The 21769-nt window shown below is 38.3% G+C and overlaps 3 protein-coding genes across 3 annotated transcripts; all 3 read right to left on the bottom strand.

Moving 5' to 3' along the window:
* Positions 1 to 5793: 5793 nt before the first annotated feature.
* On the bottom strand, positions 5794 to 7136 carry LOC106930907 (olfactory receptor 52J3-like). The gene has a single exon (XM_015008766.2). The coding sequence runs from the start codon at positions 7134 to 7136 to the stop codon at positions 6189 to 6191; it is 948 nt and encodes a 315-aa protein (XP_014864252.2). The 3' UTR covers positions 5794 to 6188.
* Positions 7137 to 8848: 1712 nt separating this feature from the next.
* LOC106930915 (olfactory receptor 10J5-like) lies at positions 8849 to 10170 on the bottom strand. The gene has a single exon (XM_015008772.2). The coding sequence runs from the start codon at positions 10124 to 10126 to the stop codon at positions 9191 to 9193; it is 936 nt and encodes a 311-aa protein (XP_014864258.1). The 5' UTR covers positions 10127 to 10170; the 3' UTR covers positions 8849 to 9190.
* A 7127-nt stretch (positions 10171 to 17297) lies between these two features.
* On the bottom strand, positions 17298 to 21488 carry LOC106930914 (frizzled-7-A-like). Its single transcript, XM_015008771.2, has one exon. It carries the CDS (start codon positions 20984 to 20986, stop codon positions 19277 to 19279), a length of 1710 nt encoding a protein of 569 aa, XP_014864257.2. The 5' UTR covers positions 20987 to 21488; the 3' UTR covers positions 17298 to 19276.
* Between the last annotated feature and the right edge of the window lie 281 nt (positions 21489 to 21769).

Here is a 21769-nt window from a genome sequence, read left to right as displayed (position 1 = left end):
CTAACTGAGTTAATTTTCTCATTTTCCGGATAAGAAAATGACGCCTTACTATGCTCACTCATTTTTATCCTTTTTATGTATCAAGAAATCCAAAAACTGTTCCAACGTTTTCCTTAATTTGTTTGTAAGACCGTAGAATTCAAGACTGCAGCCTTGTGACATCAATGCATCACTCTTTGTGACATCAATTTGCGTGATGTCACAAACTGATGTCACTACCTCAACAGAACAACTAGAAAACTACTGAAGTTTGAATGAAAACAAACTTTAAGGCTGAATGCAGCTCGGCTTAGCTGATGGCCATTGCAGACAGCTCAGCTGGTAATATATCACCAAGGCTGAAATCCGAACTTGGGAGTCAGCCGCCCTTGGGGATAATGGCCTGGCACAGCAGGGTGCGAGGACCAACTCTCTTAAAAAAGATATGTTGAAAAACACAAAAATGTATTACCTTTAATGCACATTTTGTGTTCATTTTAACACACGATGTGTTAAAATGAACATAACATTATAACACGTATGAGTTAAATATTTCAACACGTTTGTGTAAATCTGTGTTGGTCAGGCACAGATTTTCTGACAGCAGATTATATAATTCTTCTCAATGACAGTTTCAAGTATTTTTTTTTCTAAAATGGTTTTCAAAATTTTTTTGTATTCATAATTTTTTTTTACTTCATCTAAAAAATGCAATTACTATTACTATATTGTGGCAAGATTTAAAGAGACAGAGGCCAATTTCAAGGCATCAGATACAATTATTCTAATCTCTCTCTCTCTCTCTCTCTTTCTCTCTCTCTCTGTATATATATATATATATATATATTCTAGAGATGTGCCGATCGGGTTTTTTCCTGCCGATTCCGATCACCCATGAGGGCCGATCACTGATACCGATCACATAATTATTTTTTTTAATCATAAACACTACCGGTTACATTATGTGGAAAAAGGAACCATGAATTCACCTTAATTTAGACAAAAACTTGTTTTTAATAACTTTTTCCAAGAAGAAAACTAAACAAAACAGGCATTGTGCAAATTGTACTGCTATTGATAGTGCTATCTTTAACAGACTGATAACATATGAAGGCTCTGAAGAGGCTAAATAATGCAAAGAGCCAAAATAAAACCTCTCAACATTGCCAAAAAAATTCAAGTATAAAACTTAACATTCAAAGGCAAAAACAGGTTCCATACAATAAACAATCCAGAGTTACTGAATGAAAACTTCCTGTTAGCAAGGCGGCTAGCTGATTACTGCTAGCTCTGAGTGGCTGTTTCTGACTGAGCGGAGTAATTATGCAGATCAGGGAGGAGATCGATTATTTTTTTAGAGATTATCTGTCTCATGTTAGGACAGCGAAAGTTTTAATACTTATATAATTTTTTTTTTTTTTTTTAAGTTAGATGCTGCAGCTTTAAACAGGTTCGGTGTGAGAGTCACTACCAGGTGGAGCAGAAGCGAAGCTCCGTCTGTGAAATATTACTACCTGTAGCGTAGCAGCGGTTCAACACGAGAGCAGAACCAGCGTCTTACATCGCAGCTCGAAGACTTAACTAATTTTGCGGGTTATTTGTTTAGCTTTCTGACCGTCATGCTAATCCGGATGAGTGTTTGTAGCTGTGCGCTGCTTTACCTGCTATCTGATCCTCCGTATGTCTTTTTTACTGCAGTGAGCCTCGATGTAGCCAAACTCCGTCAAGTATGGCATTGTTTTTATGTCGTATTAGCTTCGTTGTGTTGATGCACTTTGACTGCTTCAATTTTCCGCCGCAACACGCAAACTTCCCCATTCACTCAGTGCCTTAGGATTTGTTGCTGCGCGTTTGCGCAGAGTGAAGGAAAGAGGAGACCAGCTGCACAGGCAGGCTGGGAAATGAGATGCAGGTGATCGGTTTGTGTGATCGGCAACATATACATATATATATATATATATATATATATATATATATATATATATATATATATATATATATATATATATATATATATATATATATATATAATTTTTTTTAAAAAATTTTTGCGAAGTGATAAAAGCTAAGTAGCTCTTGAATTGCTACAAAATAAAGCTGTATTTCCTTCAGGCCACTGGCTGCAATGTTGACACCTTGAGATGCCATGAGACCTAAATTCTGAACATCTTGGCATGGAGTGCATCCCAGTTTTCTGTCTGGTATAAAATCCCACACTTTAAACATCTGACTTACAGTGGGGAAAATAAGTATTTAGTCAGTCACCAATTGTGCAAGTTCTCCCACTTAAAAAGATGAGAGAGGCCTGTAATTGACATCATAGGTAGACCTCAACTATGAGAGACAAAATGTGAAAAAAAAATTTGAGAAAATCATTTTGTCTGACTTTTAAAGAATTTATTTGCAAATAATGGTGGAAAATAAGTATTTGGTCAATAACAAAAGTTCATCTCAATACTTTGTTGTATATCCTTTGTTGGCAATGACAGAGGTCAAACGTTTTCTGTAAGTCTTCACAAGGTTGGCACACACTGTTGCTGGTATGTTGGCCCATTCCTCCATGCAGATCTCCTCTAGAGCAGTGATGTTTTGGGGCTGTCGGTGGGCAACACGGACTTTCAACTCCCTCCAAAGGTTTTCGATGGGGTTGAGATCGGGAGACTGGCTAGGCCACTCCAGGACTTTGAAATGTTTCTTACGAAGCCACTCCTTTGTTGCCCTGGCAGTGAGCTTGGGATCATTGTCATGCTGAAAGACCCAGCCACGTTTCATCTTCATTGCCCTTTCTGATGGAAAGAGGTTTTCACCCAAAATCTCACAATACATGGCCCCATTCATTCTTTCATGTACACGGACCAGTCGTCCTGGTCCCTTTGCAGAGAAACAGCCCCAAAGCATGATGTTGCCACCCCTATGCTTCACAGTTGGTATGGTGTTCTTTGGATGCAACTCCGCATTCACTTTCCTCCAAACACGACGAGTTGTGTTTTTACCAAATAGTTCTACTTTGGTTTCATCTGACCATATGACATTCTCCCAATACTCTTCTGGAACATCCAAATGCTCTCTAGCAAACTTCAGATGTGCCTGGATATGGACTGGCTTAAGCAGGGGGACACGTCTGGCACTGCAAGATCTGAGTCCCTGGCGTCGTAGTGTGTTGCTGATGGTAGCCTTTGTAACATTGGTCCCAGCTTTCTGCAGGTCATTCACTAGATCCCCCCTTGTGGTTCTGGGATTTTTTCTCACCGTTCTTGTGATCATTTTGACCCCACGGGCTGAGATCTTGCGTGGAGCCCCAGATCGAGGGAGATTAGTAGAGGTCTTGTAGGTCTTCCATTTTCTGATTATTGCTCCCACAGTAGATTTCTTCACACCAAGCTGCTTGCCTATTGCAGATTCAGTCTTCCCAGCCTGGTGCAGGTCTACAATTCGGTTTCTGGTGTCCTCCGACAGCTCTTTCGTCTTCACCATAGTGGAGTTTGGAGTGTGACTGTTTGAGGTTGTGGACAGGTGTTTTTTATACTGTTAACGACTTCAAACAGGTGCCATTAATACAGGTAATGAGTGGGGGGAAGAGGAGCCTCTTAAAAAAGAAGTTACAGGTCTGTGACAGCCAGAAATCTTGCTTGTTTGTAGGTGACCAAATACTTATTTTCCACCATTATTTGCAAATAAATTCTTTAAAAGTCAGACAAAATGATTTTCTCAAATTTTTTTTCACATTTTGTCTCTCATAGTTGAGGTCTACCTATGATGTCAATTACAGGCCTCTCTCATCTTTTTAAGTGGGAGAACTTGCACAATTGGTGACTGACTAAATACTTATTTTCCCCACTGTATCTCCTTTTAATCTGAAAACTGCAAACCTTCCACCAACTAGAAAGAGGAAAAAAATAAAACTAAAAACTGAATTGAGTAATACTTAATAACGAAAATGAATTAAGATTTAGTTATTAAATTACTATGATCTGTTCTGTAGCTAAAGGTAACTTGTCAAAGAGTTTGTTTTTGTGCTTTGGGGCTCAAAGTGACTCATGCTGGATTAATTACTCTCAGAGGACAGTGGCATTAATGTCCTGTTGACCACCTTCACTATAGTTACACCACAAATCGCTTCAGACACAGGAACAACAAAACGCCCTCTGAGGACCGCCTATGTGACACTGAATCACAATTTAAAAAACAAACACCTTAAAACAAATGTTCTAGTTTTTATATAGTAAATATTATGTTTTTCTTGATAATCCTGTACAGTTCAAGCAGATTTTAAAGGTGTTTGTTTCTGATCCGATCCCACAGGGCAGCATAGAGTAACCATTGGGTCATAATTACCTGGATGTTGGCCACAATGCTCCCTGAAGTAAACTGTGTCCCACTGCAGCCACTTCTCGAACACCACAGTGAACTATTGCGTAATCTACAAAGAGGAAGTTACTTTACTTTTATTCCTTCAAAGTGATGGAAGTTATTTCATGGACACTCCAGGAAACTATCTGGTAAACAAAACACCTACTCCTTAATAAATACGCTATACAAATGTAACTGGTAATTTCTATGAAAGTAAGTGGTAAATTCAATCTAAGCTACCTGGTACGTTCCAGGGAAGTCTCCTGAAAGTCCCTGATAAGTAAAACCAAAGTGTCTTTATATTTTACTGTTTTCATTTATGAAGGCTCCATGGAAGAACTTTGTGCAATCTACAAGGTTCCATAAAAGTAGGAGACATTTACATTGAAAGCAAATTGGTATGGAAATAACTCGTACATTTGAAGAAAGCACCTAGAAGGTTCTGAAAAAGTCCAATTAAAACCCCTGGCAAGTTCTATCAAAGTACCAGGTAAGTCCAAATAAATTACCATTAAAGTACTTGACAGTTTACGTAAAAGTTTCAAGAAAGTCTCACATAAATTACGGGAAAGCAAAACAATTAAAGTTCCTTTAAGTTTCTGGTCGGTTCCAGGAAAGTCCTATGAAAGTTCCCGGTAAGCTCCGTCAAAGTATTGGGTGTAACAATCACCTTGAAAAGTCCAAAAACGTTCCAAGTTTCTATAAAATCATCTCAAAGTTCATAAAAAGCATGAGTAGTATTTTGGGCTGTAATCCAAAGGTGTCATCCCCCTAAAGCTGCTTTACTTTCCTCTAAACTGGATACATTTTTACAACCAAGAAATTAAAACTCCCTACAAAACACTTAATGACCCAATGAGTAGAAGTACATCCGTGTAAAAATCTAATATGAATAAAGTCATACTTTTCCTTGTGATTATTTCAGCAAACATAAGTAAGTTTATGCTTTGAATGAACAAACATAAGCTCAAATCTGCTCTATTGTAGTTTTTTTTATGAGTGCATTTCCCATGCCAAAAAAACTGTTTTCTGACACAATTTTAATTTTAAAATTTGATAATTTTCCTTATTTAAATTTCTAAATGTTAAAATTTTCAAGCACTTTTCTTATATCTTGTACATTTTAAACAAAGTATTTTGCAAAATGGGATTTATTAAGTGTATGTTAAATCATGACGCATGATGCTGAGTGAGAACCTGGATAAACTTTAATGAGCTTCATTTTAAAATATAACTAAAAAACTCTTGAGTCTAGACTAATAAATATTTTTAAGCACACTTCTTTGATCTTTAATGTCTTTGTTCATAAGTTCAAAAACAAGGATCACTAATGGTTTTCATCTAAACCAGACTTAAAGTACAACACGTCCAAAACCTTGATCTACAGAACTTTATAGAAACAAAAAGCTGTAAAATTAATATTTTTATTTTCTAAATGAAGGTGCACTCATCTTTGAGTTTTGATCAGACCAAACTGATTCATAAGTTTAACAAAAGTGCATATTGTAATGCATTTAGTTTCAGTTTATTGTCATGCTGTAGCACAAATTCAAGTCAAGCCAACTTTTTTTACAAGCACTTTTGAAGCAGTAAAACTGACCAAAGTGCTGAACAAACATATAAAACAAAAGATCAAAATAAAACAAAGAGGCAATGCACAACAAATAAAAAGATCTTTCGTTCTGTCAAAAGCCAATGAAATCAAAGAAAAAACAGTCAAATCAGTGCAATTTACCACAAAAACAGATATGACAGACCCTGGTTCTTAGTAGTATTCACACTAATTTGATTTTTTTCCACACACTTTTGCACTTGTGAACCCTGTAAACCATTCATTGTAGGTTCAAGAGGAGCATGTTTCAGACAATCTGTTTTAGTTTGAATCGTTGGCATGCCACCGCACACAAATGCATCATCCTCCTTCTAATTTTTGTGAGAATCAGCCCATAAATAACTGGGTTCACAACTGGTGGGATTATGAGAAATTGCACGGCCATGAAGTTTCTTAAACCCTGTGGCACAGACGTCGATCCGTACCTGGAGTACATGAGGTCAAAGAGCAGAGCAGTGCTGACGTTGAACAGACACATGAGATGCGGCACGCAGGTCTGGATAAACTTTCCTCTGCCCTCCTTGGAGCTCAGGGCCGACTTTACAAGCTGGACGTATGACCAGCCGATGTAGAGAACATGAACAAAATAAAACGCAATGACAATGAGTCCAACTACGTCGTTTACTTTTGTCGAACCACAAGAAAGTTTAACAACGGACCAGTTCTCGCAGTAAAGCTTGTCGATGTGGGAACCGCATAGCTTGAGCACTGATGTGAGGCCGACGACCAGCAGCATACACCCCAGAGGAACCATCCAACACAAACAAACCAAAGCAACAGTCCTGGGCCGAGTCATCACAGAGTGGTAGGTCAGCGGTCTGCAAATAGCCACGTATCTGTCATAAGCCATCAGTGCCAAAACAGAGAAGTCAACCATTGCATAAGAATAAATAATATATATTTGTAGGAAGCATCCTGCGTATGTTATGACATGAGCTCCAGATAACAGGTCATACATAAACTTAGGGTAAAAGCCTGCAGTCCCATAAAGTGCATTGATACACAGGTTACACACAATAAAGTACATGGGTTCGTGCAGGTTCTGATGGAAGATTACAGTTAAAATGAGAGCAACGTTTACCAGTAAAATAAGACAATAACATAGTAGAGTAAGAGAGAATAATGCGACTGTATAGTTGGTTGTTGCATTGAAACCTGAGAGTGAAAAAATAACTTCAACAGACGTTTGATTCATCTGGCTCTGAGTGAATAGCTCATTGTCTGCACACCTGTTTGCGTAAGGTTTGAATTTAAAGCTGAATCTGAAGGGAGCCTCCTTCTTCCTCCACTCTGTTGGTCTCAGGTGGGTGGGAGTTTAAAGGGGACCTATGATACAAAATTCACATTTTGCAAATTATTTATATTTATATTTGGGTTTCTAGTTGATATTTTTTGGTGTCTGGAAAATGAGCCATTTCAAAAACTTCCTGTCACATTGCGCCGTTACCAAGCAACGCAATGCAAGCAGAGCTCCAGCACATTTGGTCAGCTAGTTTCACCTCTGTATGCGTTGTACAATGGCTACTGGAAAAGACAAGTGTTTAGTTGTTGACTTACCCTCCAGAAACTACTTGCTGCATTATTGTTGGTTGCGTAGGAGGCTCTACTTCTACTTTTCATCAGTTCCTCCATAATTTTGTTTTTGTGATTTTTCACAATCAAAATCACAGATTTTGAGGTTCTAATTTAGAAATATTTGTGCTTATTTATGACAGTAAATGTGACTTTTTGTTACTTGCTGTATCAATTATTACTTGGCATCAAGTAAGGCTGAGGCAGCAGGGTAAAATGTTTTGACCATTGTTTTGGGAAAAATCTGCAAAAACTCATAATTATACATTATTGCTAAAAACAAAATGCATGAGTGTGATTGTGAAAAACTGGAGGGACAAGCTGATGTAATTTGACATTTGAGGGCCACATAAAAAGCTTTGGCGGGCCGGATTTGGCCCCTGGGCCTCCAGTTTGACACTAAAGATGAGAGACGCAAGACCCATTGATTCAATCGAGCTGAAGGCCTCTATGAGAACAATCTAAAGGCTTTTTATAACCTCAGCAGAGCCACAGGCTGATTATGTCCATGCCACGCCACACTGATGCAATAATTAATTCAAAAAAGACCCAATCAAGTGTCCAGTGAACATGCTGTAGAGAACAGACACACTTTTAGTTTCTAATTTTATGAGAAACTGAATTTAGGGTTTCCAGAAGCTGCTTGGAAAACATCTATCCCTGTCTAATAAGTTCACTTTCTGAAGAGAAATATAAATAAAAATATAAATCCTTCTTCTTTGCTCCTCAGGTGTTCCAGCAGCAAAGTGACGGCAAATGGAAACAGGAAGATGTAATTACAATCATTGAATTAATTAAATTGTAGTAATTTATTTAGATTCACAGAAATTTACAGATGCCTCTTAAAATTTGTTTGAACCAAAAACTGAGTTGAATTTTCTGACTGTATAAGATTAAACTAGCCCAGAAAATTGTTTCCAGCTAAAAACAAATTAGTTTTTATTTAAGATATTTTAGTTTGAGTCCCGAACTGAATGAGCAACAACTTTTCCTTTTCCTGAACATGACAACTTCCACATTATAGATAAAGGGCACAAAACTGGGCTGGTTCCCTACCTAAATGTGTTAAATACTCAATTAAAAATTAGTTGTGTGTGTCACAATTTGTCAAAGGAAATTGACCTGAAGAAAAAAAATATAAAAATGTGTTTGGTGTTGATGTTAAATTAAATGTTTAAATCAGAGTTTTCTGTTTTGTTTTAGAATTATCAAATTATTTACCTTTTTTGTGTTTAACTTTTTAGTTTTCATGTGATTCTTTTGTGATTTTTACTTTTTAACCACATTAAGCAAAAACACTAAACTGTTTTACCAACCCTTTATTATTTTATAGCAAAATGGAAATATGCCAAACAATGTCTGGCATTTAATTTGTTAGTATTTGGAAAACAACAAACAAACAAGAAGAAACAGTAATGGAAGCAAGAAAATTAAAGCAACACTCAAAAATCTTGATATAATCTTTGTTTTTTTGTTTTTGTTTGTAATTTTAAAACAAAACACTACACAGATTTCCTTTAAAATAGCTAATAATAAACATTTTCAAACATTTCTGCAGATAGTTCTGTTAGCATATTGAGTCATGGTGTAAAGAAAGGTCAGAAAGAAAAACCAGATAAGTTGTGTTGCAAATGCGGTAAATATTTCCATCGACATGGCCGACCTCAACCCTCATCCTCACCCCTCCACCTGCTTTTTGTACCTGCACAATCTGAAGAAACTGTTGCGAACTTGAGTTAAATTCAAACCATAGATGATCGGGTTAAGCATTGGCGGGATGATCAGAAACTGGATCGCCATGAAGTTCTTCAGACTCTGCGGCACCGACTCCGACCCGTATCGAGCGTACATGACGTCGAAAAGAAGAGTGGCGGAGACGTTAGTCAGACATATGAGATGCGGCATGCATGTCTGCAGGAACTTCCTCCTGCGTTCTGGGTACCTTAGAGCAAACGTAACCAACTGAAAGTATGAGCACAAAATGAAGAGAGCGTGGCCACAATACAGGATTATGACAAAAAATCCAACTATATTATTTAACGTTGTTGAGTAACATGAAAGTTTAATAAAGGACCAGTTCTCACAGTATAGTTTCTCTACCTGGAAGCCACATAGAATCAGCTTGGAGCTCATGATCACGACAGCAGACTGGCAGATCATTGGCACCAGTCTGGAGAAACACACCAAGAAAGCGACCCGTTGTTTGGTCATGATGGAGTGATACTCCAGAGGGCGGCAGATGGCCAAATACCGATCGTAAGACATCACCGCGAGAATGGAGAAGTCTGTTGTCGCATAGGAGTAGATGAAAAAAACCTGCAGGAGGCAACCAGCGTAAGAAATGACATGAGTGTTGGACAACAGATCGAAGAGAAATTTAGGGTGAAAAGCTGCCGTCCCATAAAGGCTGTTAAAACACAGATTACACAGGAAGATGTACATGGGCTTGTGAAGCTTCTCCTCTAGTATGATGGTAAGAATAAGAGCCACATTCACAAATATAATCACAATGTAACACAGCAGGGTTAGAGCAAACAGGGTCAGGCGGTATTTTGCTGAACTGTCCTTAAATCCCAACAAGGTGAATGAACCCAACATGGTTGCATTGATCATTATGTTCACGTCTCTCTGTCAATCCTAGATGCTTTTTCCATGAACGTGTACTGCAGAGTGTGAAGATGATGGGATGTGCCGGCCACACAGTTCACCCCCTGCCCAGGAAAACGTCAGTGTGAGTCTTCATTTAGCGCCTGCTGAGTCCAATCAGAGCTCAGTTCATCTCCAGAGCCTAATTACACAAAACGGTTGCTTAAAAAATAAGAAAACTACTGTAACTGGGGTGAAAGATAAAATAATGTCAGATATTATAGTCCAGAAATATGGAAATGTTCCTTTGGCTCTCCAACTGTAAAATAAAACACATTCATACAATAATAATACCAGCAATAAACATTTCACACATTTTTTACAAAACATTTGAAAATACTCTGTACAAAAGGACAAAACTTTTTGACATCAAATCACACAAAACTTATGTCAGCAATAATTACCAGGAATATCTGCTGAATGCCAGAATAAAAAGAGAGCTGCTCAGAGATCCATGTACTTTTCTTAGTATTTAGTTTATTTAGAGTTGCAATACTTCTAACAATAAACTTTATTTAAGAAAGGATCATGTAGAGCTCAAACAGAAATCATTTTCTCCACTGTATCAGATTACAGCATCATCCAATTCACATCTGCAGACCTTTGACTAGTTGTAAAAATGGATAAACAATGCAATACTGACACCAATAATACTTTTAATTTAAGTTTGATATAATGTCAAACTTCTCACCTCCTGGTGTTTTTGTGGTTTTTCTTTTGGTTTATTTTGTTCAAAGCTCAGAATTTGGACAAAGTTTATAAGTTTCTACAAAATACTTTAAAAACATAAAAAAAATATTTTTCCTACATGTTCCTACATTTTTCAAATGGCAATAGCCATTTGAGAATAAATCAAAACAAAATAGTTTTTGAAGTAGAGACAAAAACAAAATAATACAAAACGAAAATAAAATTTTACAAGGAAATCTGAAATTAAAGTATCGATCTTACGCTATTATCGATCCGATATTGATACTGACACGGAGTTGTTATTGGTAATATCAATATTTTTGATCAATCCACTCTTCTGGGGTTGATTTGAATCAAACATTTTGGGTAATTAAAATCACATGAATAAGTTTGGTCACGTGATGTCATTAACAAACACGTCGCGTCATCATGTCCCTGCTACTTCCTGTTGTCTTCTTCGTCGTTTCTGCCAGTAGTAACATCCGGTTATTGGTCATGTGAGTCATGTGATGCAAAATAAGTGTTTCTATTGCAGTTTTGTGAAGCACAGCCGAAAGAAACCATCTCACCCTAGCGCAAAAACTTTTAATTCAACAATTTGAGTTTTTTTTAATTGGCGAGTTTCCTATATGGTCAATGGATTTGCTCATAAATTACACATTTATTATTTATTTAGATAAAAATTGTCTTTAATCGTCTTATTTTCTTTAATACTAAAACACAAAGTGTATATTTGACCTTTACGGGGGTTGTTTTTACTTTTTGTATTCTCTCCGATGTCATCTGCCCCACAGGGGGGTAAAGGGAGTTTTGTCACAGTTACATCTTCATGGAAAACAGTCCCAGAGCATTAAATTTAAATTAATGTCCAGGGAGTACAGAGAGAGCGGACTAATGACCCAGAGGTTTAATCACTGTGTTTACATGTCACAACAACAGGGAGCAAATTTTTATCTTTTGGCATCATAAACATCACAATCCCTGATGTCCAGACTGATTGCATCAGATTGACTTTTCACAGATATGTTCAGATTACAGATTTGTCAAGTTAAAACTTTTATTAAAACTATTTTAGATGCTGCATAACCTCAAACCTGCCAAAAAATATTTAGACTACATATGTAGATTTATAATGCTACTTGCTTTAAATGTTTCCATACACACAACTGGACTCTAGTTACTAATTATGCAATATGCAACTGGGTTTTACTTAGGGAAAAAATCCACGGGGTGTGAATACTTCTGCATGGCTCCACATTTAGGCTTACCTACTTATCTACACCAAATATAATGATTTTTTTGCTTTACAAATCAATCATGATCAGTAAGTCTTTTTTGACAAAACACTTACAGAAAAATCCCTTTAATGTCAAAGTGAAAATGGATTTTTAGCAAAATATTAACTTAATTAAAATATGTGACATGAAATAACTGCATTAATATAAATCCCTTTCCAGTCAGTATTTAACAAATGTACTACATGTAGTCTGTGTATATATATATTTACAGATATACAAGTACACACACACACACACGTTTGTATTTATATCCATATAAGGACTTTGTATTGACTTCCATTCATTTTACTTTTTGAACTTATTCAGTTTCACTTCCCTAACTCTTACCAGTTCAAATGGCAAAATTTATAACCATGGTCAAAGATGTAATCGGATTAGTCCAATGATCTTCAACAAAATCAACCAATGGGCTGTCATGGTTGATGTATATTTTTAAGGGAATCTATTATGCAAAATTCACATTTTGCACATCTTTACACTTCTATTTGAGTCTAAAAACAGCCGAAGTGCTTAAAGAAAAACACCCAGCTTTTTTGCCAATAAATTAGTGTTTTTTGGTGTCTCAAAAATGAGCCGTTTCAAAATGCTCCTGAATGTAGCATCACCTAGCAACCCCAGTGAAGCCCAGCTCATTGCCTAGCAGCCCAGAGCTCCAGCACGTTTGGTTTTGCCACTGCATGCGCTCTACAATGGCTGCTGGAAAAGACGAGTGTTTTGTTGTTGACTTACCGTCCAGAAGCCACTTTCTGCATTCTTGTTGGTTGTGCAGGAGGCTCCACTTCTGCTTTTCAAAGATGTACGGTTGTATAATTGCACATTTTCATGGGCGAGTGTAAATGTTGAGACGGGAGTTACAATCTACACAGTGGATAACTGCAATGCTCCGCTTTCTGGTTTTCTTTAAATACCATAAATAAATAAATTTCAGGTAGTTATTTGGGTAACTCCATATTTTGCATTAGATTTTAATGGTTTTAAAACAATATTAATTAGTATTCATCCCAACAGTTGTTGTTGTTGTTGTTGTTGTTATTATTATTATTATTATTATTATTATTATTATTATTATTATTATACCTTGTCCTGTGAAATAGCCTTCCTGAAGAGTTGAGAGAAGAAGTAGTCATTGATTTTTATATAAATAAACTTAGGAAGATTTTTTTTAGCTTGGCTTTTATTTGATTTGTAGCATTTATTCATAGTTTAACCATAGTTATGTCTGTAGTTTTATTGTACTTTAAATTTGGGTGTTTAAATAATTCAGTTTATCACACAATACTTTTTATTACTGCTGTGATTATTGAACTCTTTCATTTGTTGTTTTGAATAAAAATATTTTTGTAAGCTAAAATTTGCACTTAATTTAAACAACTTATGTTTCTTAATTTATTTAATTATTAGCTTTACTTAATTTTTATTAATCTTTTCATAATTTATGTAACATTCCTACAAGGTTCTTAGGATTTTGTTGCATAATTTCGATGCAGATTTGCTTCTATTAATTGTTTTAAAAACAAAAATATGAAACCTTACAGATACAAACATAAAACCTCGATCTAACTTAATTTTGTGCGTTTATTATTAAGAAAAGCTGCTTGTAGCAGCTGCTGCCACCAGATGTAAGTATCACCCCAAAGTGGATTTAACCTTACATGTCGGTGCGTGTCGCCCCCTGCTGGGTGAAATGAGAACAGCAGCAGGGGAGATAAATCTCTACAAGTCACTCACCATGCTGTGGTCCTGCGGCACTTTGACACAGACTCGGAGGTTTCAGTATTTATACAGAGGATTACAGAACCAGAGTCACTCAGGATCAATTACTGGGACGTGTGAGAGTGTTTCAGTTGTGGATTTAGGAATTTACTGCTCTCATTTTTCCTGCTTTTGTTTACATTATTATCACAATAAATTAGAGAAATAGCCTAAAGCTCTGTCTCATCAGCCACAATGTTAGGGAAATGAAAGGTTATTTTAGTGTATTTGTGTTTTATTTAATGATTTCTGCTACTTTCGTCCCAGACAGGGAAACAATAAAGGCACAAGTTAAACGATTAAAAATAAATAGTCACGTTTTGACTCTTGGTAAAAATCCCACGCACATGCAGTTGTCATATTTTAATTTAATTTCAAAAAGAAAATAATTTCCCTTTAGAACATTAATATGTAACATAAGTTATTTCTTCTCGTTTAAAAAATGTGTTAGGGTTTAAACTCTGAAAAAAGTTAAATATTCAACTCACATAATTTGCCTTTCTGCTGTTTTCTCTTTACACTATAAGAAAGATTTCTGTAAAAACAAAAACCATTTTTTAATTCTGCACACATTTCCATCAACTTTAAACTGATTTTTACCATAATTTAACAGTTTAGCATAATAAATGTACTCACACTTCTGTTAAAAACAGAAGCCAAAGTTTAACTCTAAAGGGTTTGACAAAATACACCAAACTGTCTTCAGCTGAACAGGAGATTCTGCCACACTGGAAAAACTATTTTTATTCATAATTATTTTCACAAAGGAGGAAATGATTTCCAATGATTTTCACTAAATAGATGAGGATTCTAAGAGCTTGGTAAGATTACAAATAAAAAGTTATTAAAATTAATCAATTTTTTGTTCTATATAAAGATTGAAATGAATGATCTTTACAAGAGATTTATTAATTAAAAAGTATTATTGGTATCTAAATTACACAAAGAAGTTTATTTAAAAACTTTGATCAAAGCTGCAAAACCGATCCAATCAAAATTCTTGAGAGGAAAATATTCCTAGAAAAAAAAACAGTTTGCATGTATAAAATGTGCAAAACATGAACATTTTAACTTATGAACAACTTATAAAATAAAATAAAAACTTTAGTTGCTTAAACATTCATTTCAGTTAAAAAGATTACTTTATTTATCCGAAAGGGAAATCAAATGTTCTCAGAACTCATATCATCCAATAATCTTCAAAGAGTTGTAATGGATTTCCAGTAGCAGTCAGTCTTGCAGCACACCCAAAGTTGCCTCCGAGTCAAAACTGTTACTCTATGACAGTGTCATGACATGCTATCAGCTCAACATCTGTAGAGGATATTTCATAGCAGCATATCCTGGATGACATCATCAGTTGTTGGTAAGCTCTGCTTATCCACCTCATTTGCTTTTGCTGCTCCTCTTTAAATTTCTGCCTATTGTTAGTAAGTCAGCCATATTCCAAGGTCATATCAAAACTGTAGAAAGTTAATGCATAGCTGTGCATAGTGAGGACTGAAGCTTATAATGGCATTCATATATAAAATGGGGAAACACTATGATACATAATATTTCTATAGTATTATTTAAAAATAGCTATTTTTGTTTCTAAGGCAAGGGTGACCAAAATACAAAACATTTTTTAAAAACTAAGATCTTGAGAATGTATTTCCTGCTCAACAATAAAGCATGAAATATTTACAAAATAGTCAGATTTCTTTTACAGGAATTGTTGTTGCGCAACACCCCCCACCCCTCTTCTCTCTATATCTACTTCCCCTTCTGAGAGGAGGGAGATGTTGCTCTCCAGCTCTCCGTCTAACGGGTCTGAGAAGCCTCTAACTCCTGAGTATTACTACAGATGAGAATATAGAGGACATTCTGTTTAAGCTGGGCGCGAGAAAGACTAGCCTGGTTTCTAACGACCTCCATCCAGATGTCCCACCCTTTTTCACCCTGTGAACTAGCCAGATCTAGCAGCCCGCAATCAGCTAGCTTCACAGAGCACACCTGTTAACGGTCGCTCTTTCTCTTTATTACAACTTGCACTTGTTACTGAACCAGGTAGGCTTTAGTGACTCGGGCAAGTCCCAAGGGTGTTGTTTTGGCTAAAAGCAACCTATAAAACATTTTCCACTTTTTCCTCCCAGAATCAAACTTCATAGCTATTTTACAACCATCAAAGAACTTAAAGCAACTCATTAATTGAATGTCCACAACATCTTATGTTGTCATATGTGTCATATTATGAATATGTAAATCTTTGTAAATCCAAAGCTTCAAAAAGTTTTTTGCAAATTTTTTCTCATTGAAAGGAAACTAACAATCTCACTAATTTCCTCACGAAGACTGAGTCTTTTCTCAGCAATAAAAACCACGATTTAGCTCCCTGGTTGTTTGAAAACTCTTGCTATATTCATCTAACTGTTAATAATGTAATTAAAAACAGATTTAAGTTAAAAAAAAAAGTCTGCTTTAGTATAAAAGTCAATGGATAGTTGTGCACCTATTTACCATGAAATTAAAGGGAAACAAGAAGGATTGGCTATTAAAAGATTATTTTTGTGTTGTTGCCTTACATTTTTTGTGAGCTTTTATTTGTGGGTTGTAGTTTTGAACTAATTGGATCAAAATGTCTTCATCTGCATCAATTCAAGGGCCGCTGAAAATCAGTTCAGGGTCACAAATGGCCCTCGGGCCACACTTTGGTCACCCCTGCTTTTAGAGATCAGGGTGGAGCACAAAATGAAAGAACCTCCCAAGGATTAATGCACTTTCTCCAAGTAGTATTTATTTTAAAAAATACAGTTTTATGACTCATGGTTGCCAAGTAAAGGATAATCTGAACCACTTTATTTCACTGATGACTCACTAGCTAACTGCAAAACAGGTCAACGATGGCTCCTCCTAGTATCCTAGTATTTTTATTTGATGTTATAAAACTTTAAGAGTGGTGAATGTGTCACATTTATGTCCTGTTTATAGACTGCTAAACATAAACGACAGTCTATTTACATTACATCGACATTAAAGGCCAACAGGAATAGCTCCTTTGCTTTCGTTTAGCTTTTCTTTGCTGAAAGTGAATCTGCAGACTGGACTAATAAAGTTATCTGACTCATCCCTCAAGCACTTCGTCAGAGGGCTGTAAACTAAATGCTGCTGCACAGTAAACAGCTCCAACACCTAGAAACAAACACTTTAAAATGTGTTTTTTTTTCCAGAACCTCTGTCACAAATATCACTGAAGTAGGATTCTGTAAACATGAGAGAGCAATACGTTTGCTGAAACTAACTGACGTCTAGCTCTAATCTGAAGGCTGGCTTATCTATTGTTTTGCTGTAGACATTGCTAATGTTGGCTAAACATTAGCACAACTCAAGGTCCACATCACAAAATGATAATCACCACATTACAAACTTTACCACTTTTATTCAAACTGTACATGTACAATGGGCTTATCTCATTTAAAAAAAAATACAAGTAAAAAAAGACAAAAATGGGTATTTCCCCCCCCTTAAATACAATATGCATCTAAAAATCAAGAGTCTCTGTTTGCTGGCTGGTTTGCATATGTTCTGAAAACATAAAAAAACTAATTTTCCTTCTGCAAACAGAACAAACTAAACGTGTCAGTCTGGTAGCAATAACAGAATCACTTTTTGCTTTGTTTGGTAAAAAATGCATGAAGTGACATTTTTCTGTTGAGCAGAACTTAACCAGGTCTTGAGGTATGTAGTACATCCATGTGAGGAGGAGAAGAAGAAGAAAATGGCATGGTATATACAGACTGCCTTTAAATACAGCATGAAGTATAAAGTATGCACAATTTTAGTGAGAATATACGTAAAAAACAACAGGGCATGTTTGGGAATTTAAATAACCACAAAGGTCAAACTGCTGACTTGCTCTCATTGTCTGAGAAAATGTGCTACGAGACGAGAAGCAGGCGGTTTCAGCTGACTCCTGACAAATCGCCACTAATATATTTGTTTAGTCTGAATGACGAAGTCACTTGTTTTAAATGCTGCAAGCGTCAAGTCGACGCTTGCAGCATTTACTTCTCCTAATCAAGATAAGACAGACATTCAACAAGAGTCGTCTCACTTTAACTAAAAGCATTTAAACTCAGGTTTAAGCCTAAAATAAGGTGTTATTCCTATACAATCCTGTATCAAAAACTAGGAAATTATCATGATTAAAAGTCAGGTACAACACAACCTTAACTTTCTGTTCTCACAATCTGGTAAACCAGTTTTTTTATTTCCTAAAAACAACCCTCTCCTCAGGAACGAGCTCTTCTATTTGACCTCCTTCTAACACAGAAACAACATGCAACTTCTCAGATTTTTAGGCTTCTGTAGAAAAAAAAAAACAACCCAGATAATTAAAAATAAGTAAATAAAACATCTAAAAAAAATGTTCAGTCGGCTTGCAATAATGTAACACTTCATGAAATTAAAAAAAATAAGGCAAGTTACACCAAGCAGAACGCAGGTGCTAACTCAGAGTACAATTTTATCCTGGATAAAATAACAGAGCTCCAGAAGAACCATTTGCACCCCCATGGATTAAATCTGGATCACTGAAATGGTGCTTTGGGTGTCTTAAAGGCTTTAAAGAGGGAAAAAAGAAAGCTTTTTTGATGGGTAATCCAAAAGTAGAGAGACCACACACAGAGACTAACAATGAGCCGTTGTGTCTCCAGGTTTCTGTATGCATGTGTGTGTGGCCTCTTTGAAAAAAAAAAAAAAAGCAAGATCCAGGTCAATCTGTGGTGTAACAGTCATTTTTTTTTACATTTACGATCACTGTGCAAACCAGTACATAACTTCATTCAACTTCGGAGTGAACATTCAAAACAGAAGTGAATATTCATCAGTCGGAAGATTAGAAAAAGAGGGAAATCTAGGCAGCCACTTGGCACATAAACAAGATGATTAACTATTCCTCCCATTTAAAGCAGAAGAGATTGTACCCTGCAAACTCTAACATCAATTAAAGCTTTGCAGTAATTTCCCTAATGAATGAATTTTATCACATTGTTTTTCTCATACAGTCCACTGACAAACTCAAGGGTGAATAGGGAGTACATTCAAATTGTAACATAGGAATATATGTGTATATTATAAAGGGTTAAGTCTTTGCATGGCCATTTTATAGCAGTTTATGGTCCAAGAATACAAAAGCCATGATTTCTTTGACAAAATAGGGAACGGGGGAGTAAGTGAGTATATTGGAAGGTTGTCCAACTTCCTTAAAGGTGTTGTGTGCTGCTGTCACAACAGTAAAACACTATAACTCAGTTCTTAAAAAAAAGAAGAAAAAAAATATCCAACCAGGATTAATGAAATGAAAGCTTTTGACCTCATTTTCGCGCATGTTTCGCCTTCACACCGTCGTCTCTCCGTGGTTCCCGTTGCTGAGACGCTTGTAGAAACTCCGCCAGGACTGGAGGGTCTTCCCGGACCAGACCCAGAAACCGGAAGTGATCCCGACGATCATGGTCATCAGATATTTGATCATGAACACGGTGAAGTCCGGGGTCATGGGGGCGAAGTTGTGGACCGGGCAGGGGACGGCGAAGCGCTTGCAGGTATGCATGTGCCAGGTGCGTTCCCACTGCTCCCTGAAGGCCTGCTCGTAGAAATAACAGGCGATCACGATGGTGGCCGGAACCGTGTAGAGCACGCTGAACACCCCAATCCGAACCATCAGCTTCTCCAGCTTCTCCGTTTTGGTGCCGTCGTGTTTCATGATGGTGCGGATCCGGAACAGCGACACGAAGCCAGCCAACAGGAAGGACGTGCCGATGAAGAGGTAGACGAACAGCGGCGCTAGTACGAAACCGCGTAAGGCGTCCACGTTGAAGATCCCCACGAAGCACACTCCGGTCAGGACGTCTCCGTCCACCTGGCCCATTGCAAGGATCGTTATGGTTTTGATGGCCGGGACGGCCCACGCGGCCAGGTGGAAGTACTGGGAGTTGGCCTCTATCGCCTCGTGGCCCCATTTCATTCCGGCGGAGAGGAACCAAGTCAGGGACAAGATGACCCACCAGATGGAGCTGGCCATGCCGAAGAAGTAGAGCACCATGAACAGGATGGTGCAGCCCTCCTTTTTGGTACCCTGAGCCACAGTCCTGTAGGCCTCCCCCTTGAATTTATCCACGCACACCACCTTGTCCTCCAGAAAGAACCCAGCGGCGTAGGCCACGGCCACCATGAAGTAGCAGCCGGACAGGAAGATGATGGGCCGCTCCGGGTACCTGAACCTCCTCATATCCACTAAATAGGTGAGCACCGTGAACAGGGTGCTCACGCAGCACAGTATGGACCAGATCCCGACCCAAAGTCTGCCAAATTTCACCTCGTCTTCTCGAAAATACATGATCCCGCTGGGTTTCGTGGGCTCGCAGGGGGCGCCACAGTCTCTGACCCCCATGAATTTGTAGCCCAGGTAGGGCGGCACCTCCAGCTGTAAGGGACAGGAGAACTGGTTGGGCGAATTGGGCTGCGGGATCGGAGGGTGCTGTCCACCACCTATGGGTGGAGGGGTCACGGGTTCGGATGCACGGGGAGACGAGGAGGAAGACGGGCTGCCGGGTTCCGATGTGTTCTGTCCCACGCAGATCTCCCCGGCTCCGTGGACGGGGAAAGCCTCGCAACGGAGGCGGTCCGGCCACTGGAAGCCGAATTTATTCATCAGGGCTTCACATCCCTGCCGTGCCCGCTCACACAGGGACCGACACGGCGGGATGGCCTGCTCCAGCACGGTGCACACCGGGGCGTACATGGAGCACAGGAAGAACTTGAGATCCGCGGAGCACTGGACCTTCACCAGCGGGTAGAACTGGTGCACCTCCAGCCCGGCGTCCTCCTGGTTGGTGTGGCCCAGGAGGTTCGGCATGATGGTCTGGTTGTAGGCGATATCGGTGCAGAGCGGGATGGAGATGGGCTGGCAAAAACCGTGCTCCGGGACGGATATCCCACTTTCGCTGTTGTGATGCTGAGCAGAAGAAGTGGGTGAGAGAGAAATCCCGCACAGCAGCCACATGATCCGCAGCAGCGCGGAGCCAGCGGTGAACCTGGCCGCCGCCATAGCTGGGAGGAGGAGGGGGTGGGATAGAAAAACTTTGATCCAAGTAGAGAGACTTAAAAACGTCCGAAAACGGTGAAAAACCCACGATAAATGTCGACAGCTCTAACTTTTAGTCCACTTTGTTTGAGTTTCAGCGGCTTGTGTCGACTTTTCACTTGCAGTTTACGAAGATAAATCCAAGTAAAACGTTCGTCGTGTCATGACTTCTTAATGTTCTTTGTAAGTGACTCCAAGCAGTCCACTCTTCACTCACACTCCGTGGAAAACTGCACTTCAACTCACGTCTACTTAAAAAAATCTAAATAAAACCACCCCAGCGCGTTCAGCTGCTACTCAGTCCAAAATCCAGACTCAGAAACGGGTAGTATTTCCAGGGCTTTTCGTCTAAACTTCACGCCGAGCGTCGGCTCACATGCTGGGCGGTACGAAGTCCAGAGGCTCGCTCCCCTCTCTCCGCGAGGATTCCGCCGGTTTCAAGGCGCCCATTCCATTCACTAGACACCCCCCCTTCTCTAGCACCATGCGCGGGCCGCCTTGAAACCGACACCGCGCTTCAGCCAATCAGAGCGTTTGTTTTCCTACAGGACTCGATGTCGATTGGTGTTCATTTCCCCACCGCAGGAAAGTATGTTACAGTAATTACATTACACCAGAGACTTTTTAAAACCCAAACAATTAAGTTTTCTAGTGGGATCTTTGCTCGTTTTAATTAAATCCTTATCTTTCGTCTTGGTACAACTAATATATGTTACCCCTTTGATGTCCTAAAAAAAAAGATTTGTG

The sequence above is a fragment of the Poecilia mexicana genome, unplaced genomic scaffold, assembly GCF_051168715.1.
Source record: "Poecilia mexicana isolate PSO_F unplaced genomic scaffold, ASM5116871v1 scaffold_2, whole genome shotgun sequence".
Lineage (NCBI taxonomy): Eukaryota > Metazoa > Chordata > Actinopteri > Cyprinodontiformes > Poeciliidae > Poecilia > Poecilia mexicana.
Note: the sequence above shows the minus strand (reverse complement) of the source record. Positions and strands in the feature narration are given on the sequence as shown.

Coding starts and splice junctions, on each gene's coding strand:
- LOC106930914 (XM_015008771.2), bottom strand. CDS start 20,986: ATGGCGGCGGCCAGGTTCACCGCTGGCTCCGCGCTGCTGCGGATCATG.
- LOC106930907 (XM_015008766.2), bottom strand. CDS start 7,136: ATGAATCAAACGTCTGTTGAAGTTATTTTTTCACTCTCAGGTTTCAAT.
- LOC106930915 (XM_015008772.2), bottom strand. CDS start 10,126: ATGATCAATGCAACCATGTTGGGTTCATTCACCTTGTTGGGATTTAAG.